The sequence below is a fragment of the Phaseolus vulgaris genome, chromosome 4 (assembly GCF_051622355.1).
Source record: "Phaseolus vulgaris cultivar YP4 chromosome 4, ASM5162235v1, whole genome shotgun sequence".
Taxonomy (NCBI): Eukaryota; Viridiplantae; Streptophyta; class Magnoliopsida; order Fabales; family Fabaceae; genus Phaseolus; species Phaseolus vulgaris.
The window spans coordinates 4,032,907-4,042,808 of NC_143501.1; the positions used below are offsets into that span (position 1 = coordinate 4,032,907).

The 9,902-nt window shown below is 31.2% G+C and overlaps 1 protein-coding gene across 1 annotated transcript; it reads left to right on the top strand.

Moving 5' to 3' along the window:
* Positions 1-512: 512 nt before the first annotated feature.
* On the top strand, positions 513-3,586 carry LOC137836827 (cytochrome P450 82A4). The gene is made up of 2 exons (XM_068645583.2): positions 513-1,540; positions 2,763-3,586. The coding sequence occupies exons 1-2, from the start codon at positions 569-571 to the stop codon at positions 3,402-3,404; spliced, it is 1,614 nt and encodes a 537-aa protein (XP_068501684.2). The 5' UTR covers positions 513-568; the 3' UTR covers positions 3,405-3,586.
* The last annotated feature ends 6,316 nt before the right edge of the window (positions 3,587-9,902 follow it).

The following is a 9,902-nucleotide window of genomic DNA, read 5'->3' on the forward strand; positions in this document are numbered from 1 at the left end:
ATAACTATAACTTAAATTTTAAAAATACATATTTTATTTGTATTTAAATTTATTTTTTATTTGAAAAGTGGACTAAAATCATTAGCTCTGCTCAGGAGTAGATCAAACCAAAAAATATATAATTTTGATTAGAAAAAAAAATGAAAGTGACCTAAACTGGATCTTTCATAAGTATTCCACATAACTAAACTGGATCTGATCGACCAACCCAGAATTAAAATCCAATGTCGATCATGGAATGAACCAGAAACACTTTCTAACTCACCCTACTTTTTCCATCTGTTTTTAGGTTCAAGATAAACGTGTTGCACTTGATGATCTATATATATATACTGTCATCTTCAGCACCTACCCAATTAATAACTTCTACGTACTTCCGACAAATTTAGTGGTTCACATTTGTCGCATACAAATTATTATATGCTTATTAGTCTGATATTTTTCTTTTCTAAATTTGCAATTAATATTACTATAAGAACAGCAGAAATTTCACCACAGTCTCATTCATTATCAGTAAACTTACCTATGATAGTACAATTCCTATATATATATATGCACACTGTGGCTAATGAACAAAATGTGTATGTTAATGGAGTTCGTTTTGGATTACCTTAATGGCAGTGCCATTGGTCTTCTTTCTCTAATCCTCTTGTATATGTTTCTCTATAATCCCTTCAAATTTTGTAAGGGAAAGAAGAAAGAGGCTCCCACAGTTGCAGGAGCATGGCCAATACTTGGTCACCTTCCACTGTTGAGGGGTTCAAAGAGACCCCATAGAACTTTGGGTGCTTTGGCTGACAAATATGGACCCATTTTCACCATCAAACTTGGTTCCAAAAGGGCTTTGGTAATCAACAAATGGGAAACGGCAAAGGAATGTTTCACCACAAACGACATGGCCGTTTCCTCTCGCCCCAAGCTCGTCGCCACTGAACTCATGAGCTACAACCATGCCATGTTTGGCTTTGCACCCTATGGTCCCTATTGGCGCGAGCTACGAAAGATTACAACGTTAGAAATCCTTACTACTCGTCGAGTGGAACAACTGCAGCATGTTCGTGTCTCGGAACTTCAAAACTGGATCAAAGAGTTGTATAATGTTTGGTGCAACCAAAAGAGTGAGTCTGGCTATGCCTTGGTGGAGCTGAAGCAATGGTTTTCTCACCTCGCATTCAACATGGTTCTTCGAATGGTCGTTGGGAAGAGATATTTTGGTGGCGAAAACTTGGACAAGGAGAAGGCACAGAGATGTGTGAAGGCTGTGGAGGAGTTCATGCGTCTGTTGGGGGTGTTCACGGTGGGAGATGCTGTTCCATGGTTGAGATGCTTTGATTTTGGAGGGCATGAGAAGGCAATGAAAGAAACTGCGAAAGAGTTGGATATTATTCTAAGTGAGGAGTTAGAGGAACATAGAAAAAAGAAGGGTTTGGGTGAGAAGGTTGATGAAGCTAAAGATTTGATGGATGTAATGATTTCATTGCTTGATGGAAGAACTATTGATGGGATCGATGCAGATACCATGATCAAATCCACCCTACTGGTATGAATGTTTAATTTACACGTTATAATACTTTCGAAATGTGAAACTTTAAGAAAATTAAACTTATAATAAGAAAAATATACATTGACATTATAGAACTCATGAAGTATTCCGTAGAAAATAAGTAAAATTAAATAACTTTTCTTGTAAATTAAAATTAATTATAACCTAAGTTTAATCTTAATTCATTAAAAAAAATTATTAAATAAAAACTAATTTTAAAGACGAGAATAATTAGTTACTATTTAATATAATTAGATACCATTTTATAAATTAAAAAAATTATTAATATTTAAAGTAGTTTCTTTAATAAAAAATTATAAAATAATTTTTAAATTGGTATCTAACCATTAACTACCAAGGTTTTAGCTACTTACTACTTTATATTCTAAATTAGTCTCTATTAGTCTTTTAGAGACTAGTTTAGAATATAAAATATTAGTAATTGTTCCTACTAGAGAGATGGGACCTAGAGAACTATTGAAGTCTTCGTCTTCTTTCTTCGGTCGGGCAGGTTACTGGATGATGAACTGGGGTCCTTCTTCTTTGGTACTCGGTCTCGGGTGATCACCGAATGGTGGGGTACCTGCGAAGGCACTCCGACGCTCAAGTTAGTAAAGCAAGTGATCAGTATTCGGGTAGCTGCACAGTAATAAATGACGTACTTTTCTCCTTGGGATGTGTGCTATTTATATTATTTTAATGGGCTTACCTTATTGCGTCTGATTAGTGAAGTGGATCTCACTTATGGATGTATTACCTAATTCTTAATGACGGATTAGCTTCACTGACCTTGGTTTGAGCATTAACGGACGTATGGGTCGGCCGACTAGGCTAGCTATGGCGGTTTCTATTTTCTCGGCCAAGCTCTCGAGGTCTCGGCCGGGTTCCACATGTCTCGGTTAGGATGACATATGTCTCGGTCAAGGTAACACGTGTCTCGGTCAGGGTGACACGTATCTCGGTCTCGCCCATACCAGTACAATAACTAAAACCTAGATAACTAATTTAGATACCAATTTAGAAATTATTTTATAAATTTTTATTAATAATATAAATTATCTTAGATACCAATAATTTCTTAGTCTCTAAATAAATATCTAATTTAGTCAATATAGTGACTAATTATTTTTTATCTTTAAATTGGGTTGCTATTTAATGATTTTTCCTACTGATTTTCTTCACTAAAATATTTTTGTTGGGTAACTTATTTGTTTTGCAGGCAGTGATTTCAGGAGGAACAGACACAAACAATACAGTTCTTACATGGACAATATCTTTGATTTTAAGAAATCCTTTGGTGTTGGAAAAAGTAAAAAATGAACTAGACACTCATATTGGAAAAGAGAAATGCGTAAATGAGTCTGATATAAGTAAGTTAACATATCTTCAAGCCATAGTCAAAGAAACTTTAAGATTGTATCCTCCTGGTCCTCTTTCGGCACCTCGTGAATTCACAGAGAATTGCACTTTAAGAGACTATAATATAAAAAAGGGAACCCGACTAATCTCAAATCTTTGGAAGATTCACACAGATAGTAATGTTTGGGAAGACCCTCTGGAGTTCAAACCAGAAAGGTTTCTTACAACTCATAAAGATATTGACGTCAAAGGTCATCATTTTCAACTATTGCCATTTGGAGGTGGTAGAAGAATATGCCCAGCAGTATCCTTTGGCCTTCAAATGGTGCATTTCACTCTTGCTAGGTTTTTGCATTCTTTTGAAATTTTAAGTTCATCACCTGATCCTATAGACATATCTGAAAAATTTGGATTAACCAACACTAAAGCCACTCCACTTGATATTCTTATTAAACCACGTCTATCTCTTAGTATTTATGAAAACAACCATTCCTTGTCTTAGCTACGTGATTACATTGTATTTTTGTTCAAAGTACTTTTTTATTCCTACTAAATAGTTCAAAGTATTGTAGTTCCTCTATTATATATTTGTATTTTTGTTCAAAAGTACTTGTCATATTTGTAGTTTATCTTTGTAAATTTTGTAACTCTTTCAACTATATAATTGATGAAAGTATAATTACATCTTATATTCTCACCATTTTAACTTTTTTTATTCCTTCTTTATTGATATTTTCTTTATATTTCCCAAGTCACTCTTATTGTTGTCTTGTTAAAATTGAAGTTTGTATTTTTTTCTAGTTATGTTTAATTAATTTTCATGTACTAGATACTACGATGATAATTTGCTTATTTTGCTTTATTTCAAACATCAATGTTTATCGACTCAAGACATCATATATGTCACTTCAGGAGTGATCCAACTTACATACAAAAAACTAGCACAACCCTACAACACCACACATTCCAGACAGTTACACACCTAACTCTGCCCAACATCAACCGCATACAAACTAAAACAAAAAAAAGGCGAGTCAGAGGATCAAGAAACTCATCAGAATAAGAGAAACAAACAAAGGGATTTAGAAGTAATCCAAAACCAAACCTTCAATTAAGCCAAAGAGAAGATCTTAGAGTAATATTCCAACACTCCACCTTTAAAAATAATCGTATTCCTGTAACACCAAATCTCACTAACCACCGCAAGCCAAATACTCTTCAACCCTAAGTTGACCGACTCAGGAGCATTACACAACTTGAATTGCAAAAAATGAGAGAAGGATTTAAGAGGGACAACTGACTAAATGCCTAACCACACGTAACAAAGATTCCAAACCAACTAGACTATTCTACAGTAAAAAAAAAAAGATGATTTAACTTCTCCTCTTTTAACCCGCAAAAGCAACAATGAACGCTTCTGAGCTTTATCCCTCATCTAAATAAATTAACCTTAGTGACAATCTTATTGTCCAACACCCTCCAAGCGGTAACATGAGCTGAAGGCATAACCTTAATCCTCCAAAATATTTTGAACATCTTCGGAAAATCCCCCTCAGAATCCCCTATTAGAATCCCATAAGCCGATTTAACTGAGAACTCTTAAGTTACCATCTTTCCAAACCCACCTATCAACATTTTCCAAGACAGGACACACACTAGTGCAGAAACATAAAACAAATGCGGCTATTTCGAATTTATAAATGCGGCTTTATAGCCGCATTTGATCAACACGCACTTGTAAATCAAGAAATATAAATGCGGCTATATAGCCGCATTTATAAATACCATTTACAAGTGCGGTTATTTGCTTTAACCGCACTTGTATATGCCAAATCATTAAAAAAAATTAAAAATTTTAAAACATCGTCAATCTTGTGTGAAGCCAACGTTGATGAAGAGTCTCGGGAGCGCCAACAACGGTGGCGGCAGCAGAAGCGACGGCGGACAGGGAAGCAGCAACGGAGCAAACCAAAAAATCCACAAGAAACCACGAAGACAATGAAAGAGTACTGAGCAATGCGAGAAACCAAACAATGTAAGAAAAACGAATGTCAGCCAACGAAACAGTGCTTCGAGACCACCAATGCAAGAAAAAAAACATATATAAGAAAAACGAAAAACATTTATGCATATATTTGTGAAGATGAAGAGGAAGAAAGAGAGTTCAAGAAACTTACATTGCACAAATGGAATGCAGATGCAGCAGAAGGAGACGAACTCAGAGTGCGAACGCGAAACGAAGGCAAAGACGAGAAATAAAGTTTGAAATTGTGTGTGGCGCGCTTCAAAATTTAGGGTGAAAAAGGATTTACAAATGTGGTTAAAGGTAAAACCGCATTCGTAAATAAAAGAATTTTGATTTACAAATGCAGTTATTCAAATAACCGCATTTGTAAATCAAGCGCTTTGATTTACAAGTGCGGTTATACAAATAACCGCATTCGTAAATCAAGTGCTTTGATTTACGAATGCGGCTATTCAAATAACCGCATTCGTAAATCAAAATAATTTCAAAAATGCCACCGCGTTTTTTACGAAAGCGGATAGCGCAAAAGCCGCAATAAATAAAGCGTATCCTTTTCTTCTTTTTGTACTAGTGACAAGACATGCACTACCTCTAGAAGTTGTCTAACCTGATCCTCCTCCCAATCAAAAAGACTTCTCTGTCACGCCAAAGACCACTCCTAGACACTGTTTGCCAAAATCCACAATGCTCCAGCAACACATCTTTCTCGACGCAAAGAGAAAAAAGCCTTGGAAACTTATTCTTCGAGATATCATTACCTACCCACCGATCCTCCTAGAATTTCATACTCTTCCCAATACCAACTTCCCACTTAAATTCGTCTACGAAATTACTTTCCCATTTCTCCAGCTTCCAAATCTTCTTCAAATCTTTTCACCAAAGGAAAACATTATTGGTTGACCTGTCTCATCTTTCAGCTTTCTCCAACCTCCAACCTCCAACCTCCTTCCACCAATCTCCCTCAGATCCCAACTGCCAAATCCATTTACCAACAAAACCGAATTAAAATCCTTAATATTAGCTACTCCAAACTTGTCGTTCACATATTCTTTTTTGTAGCCACCTTCCCATTTTTTTTAGTGATATTTTGTTATACTTCTCAAATCACTTTTATTTTAATGTTGTCAAAATTTAAGTTTGTATTTTTTTGTCTATTTATGTTAATTTACTAAATGCCACTATCATAATTTGGATACAATACTGTTCCAAACATCAAACTCTACTCGTTTACTCAAAACATTACATATCTCAACCTTATATTGTTGTATTTTATCAATAAATTAAATTATTACCTTATACAATTTTTCAAATTCATCAACCAATAAAAAATATTGTATTATATTTGGGTCAGCTCCTTTATTAATCATTCAAAATTAAATTATTTTTTTAAAAATCTAATAGAAGAAAATCATTAAATATAAATCAATTTTAAAGACAAAAATATATTGAATAAATTAGAAAAAAAATTAGATACTAAAAAAATTATTATTTATAAATTAGTTTCTATTGATAAATAGTTTTTAAATTGTTATCTAATTAGCTATCAAGTTTTTAACTATTAATTATTTATATTCTAAATTTAGTAATAAAAATCTTGATAGCTAATTAAATATCAATTTAATAATTATTTATTAATAATAGAAATTAATTTAAAAATTAATAATTTTTTTAGTGTCTAAAATTGTTACTAATTTAGTTAATATAATAATTAATTATTTTTTGTTTTAAAAAAAATTGGTTTCTATTTAATAATTTTTTTTAGTGATAATTTATCCTATTGTATTTAAATTTCATTTTCAAATGTTTTTGAATGATCTATTTAACAGCTGAAACATTGTAAGTGATTCTAATAGTCTCAAAATATTCATATTAAATTATGTTTGTCTCCGAAAGTTAGCCATTCTTGTATACTGTTACCTACACGAACATGGTGCGTATTATTCAGTAATAAACCAAATAATATATTTTTAAAAATTTGGTGCATATAAAAGCCGTGTGTTACAATTTTATTAGTATTATTGATATTCATATAGTATTTTCTTAAAAATATTTATTAATAGATATAAATTATTTATGTATATTTTTTTTAATATATAGATTTTAGTCTAATTTTCTATATTTATTTCTATTTTTTTAATAATATTTTTTTATTTAATAACATATGATTGTTATTATTTAAAGTATGTGAGATGTAAATTTCCACATATAACATTTTTTTTTAAAAAAAAAACTGTGTTAGTTGTATGAATAAAAAAAATGAATTCGGTATGTATATTGTTTGATAGTAATCTATGGGAGCCGCAATATCAACTATTAAAATATCGTTTTGGTTTGATTTAATATTTCAACATTATGAAAGTTTTACATGTAAGATTTACTGAGTATTTTCAAGAAAAAAAGTGTAGTTAACAATATATTTTTAGAAATCAAATTGATACAGGTTCATCTTTCAAGATCTACTATATATCAAAGATAAAATTACTAAAACAATATAAAATATTCTATGTTTATAATTTTTTATTAAAAATAAATAAATTTGGATTTTTTTTAAATGTTTACGGTTTACCTGTAATTTTATGGAGTGTTTTGTCCAATTCAATGATAAGGATCTCCTTTATCCTTTTATTTATAGTCACCTTATTTATTTCAAACCTTATCTTCAAAAATTGAGGACAAAATTTAGCAGTGCACCTTTATCTGTATTGTTGAATTTTTTGGTCATTGAAGATAACACATCAAACTCAACTCCTTCACACATTGTTGCATATGATTAGAAGCCAAATTAATCACGGCTTTGTGTGAAGCTTTTGTTATTTTCAATGCGATCAAACAGAAAAAGACGTGTTCTGATGGATTATTTTAAATGAACAATTCGATATTTTACATGGTTAGGGTTCTTATTATTTGTAGACGGTCTTTGAGTTTTTTTTTATGGGGTAGTTCAACCTGTATACAAAAATTACATTACCAAATTTTTAACAAGAAACATTTACAAAGAAATTAAAAAAAAAAACATAAATGAATCATCCTCATGCATATCAAAGAATTCAGAACCCAGTTAGAGTAAGGAAAGAAAACGCAACTGGACTTTGCAAAAATTCAAGACCAAACATTTCTTGCATCAAAACAAACATTTTTACCGCATCTATCACACCCCTATTGAAAATCTATCACACCCCTATTGGAAATGACGGTCTATAATATAATTAGATAGTCTCTTATGATCTTATTAGGTGTTTATGTTGGGTTTCAATACAATTTTATTTATCCAATTTGAATAAATACTAAACCTATTGCTATTAATTTACCAAATGGTCATCAAACTATTGCTTCTCAAACTAGAACTATGAAATGCATAGTTCAAAAAGTCGTGTTCATGTAGAAACAACAACTCCTTCCATTTTTTTCCACACCCGTTTAGGAAGGTTTTGGATTTACATGAAAAAGTTTCAAATATATAGCTTTTTTATTTTGTCTCCATAGAGAGAAAGTGAGACTCACGACAGCAACGAATTCTGAAACGTAGTTATCAAAAAGTTTTCAATGAACTCAAAACAGGAGCACAAGGTTGCAAGATTTAGGGTACATTCAAGAAAGATTTCCACATTATTTATTAAAAAAATTATTGATTTTTTTAAAAGTTCTTTAATTTATTAAAAAGTTTATTTTAAATCGTGTTGTAGATCTCACATCGACTAGAGATTATGACATTTCATTGTATATAAGTGGATGCAAACTTCACCTCATGAGTCGGTTTTATGGGGTTGAGTTAGACTTAAAGTTCACTTCGTAATAGGGTATCAGAGTCATTTTGAGTCCATCCTAGCGAGTGTTTGTTGGCCTTATCAGACCACCCGCTATCGGACCGTTATCAGATCACCCATAATATGTTATCCCACACACGAGCTGTCACTCTCAGCGTGAGGGGAGTGTGGTGGAGATCTCACATCGACTAGTGATTAATAAATCGGGTTCTCCATATAAGCCACCGAATTTGGATTTTGAATATAAAAAAGCTTAATTAGAATAAAAGGTTTACTTTGACAGAAACTAATTATTAATTAATGAGTATATACTTCATATATTTGTCATGAGAAGAAACTTATATACTAAGCACCTAATTACTTGAGTGAAGGCTAAAGCTAGAAGATTCAACACAAGACCCCTTAACCTTCCCACTTTTATAATTTAATTATTAATATCAGTTGCATTCTTAAGCTTGGAGAAGACAACCAATATCAAGCTATTAAGGTCTCTTTTATGTTCATATATAATACAAATTCTGATTTTGAAAAGTTATCCATGTGAGCAAGTGGAGAAGTGTGGCCAAGTTTCTAAGAAGTCTTTATAAGACTTTCACATCATCACTTACAATAATCAAATATCGTAATAATTCCCTATTATCCAAACCCTTTTCAATAAAAAATATTTATTTATCAATTTATATTAATTATAATATCATTTTATATTAATTATAAAAAAATATATTCTTTTATTACGTGACTACAATTAAACAAATTAACAAGATAAATAAAAATCATGTCAAAAAATTAAACGAAAAGAAACTAATTTCTAAATTTATAAATTTTGAATATTCAATAAATAATTAATAGAAATAATTAAAAATATTCAAATTTCTAAAATACTTAAAAGATAATTACATTTATTTGAAAAATTCTTCCTCTCTCAGTACACGTGTTTTGAAAAAAATCCAACTTATTTTAGTTTCTTGTATAAACTTATCTGGCATCTTTGATTGAGTTCACGACATCCATTAACTTTTCACATCAAACAAAAAGATTTATGGAAAAGATTTTTTGAGACCATATGCACTGAAAACATGAACTTCACATCATATTATAATAATACAATAATATTTTAAATTAAAAAATAAAATAAAATATAATTAGAATACTATTTTATTAATTTATGAAGTATATATATTTAATATTATTTGTTGTACCACCCATAATC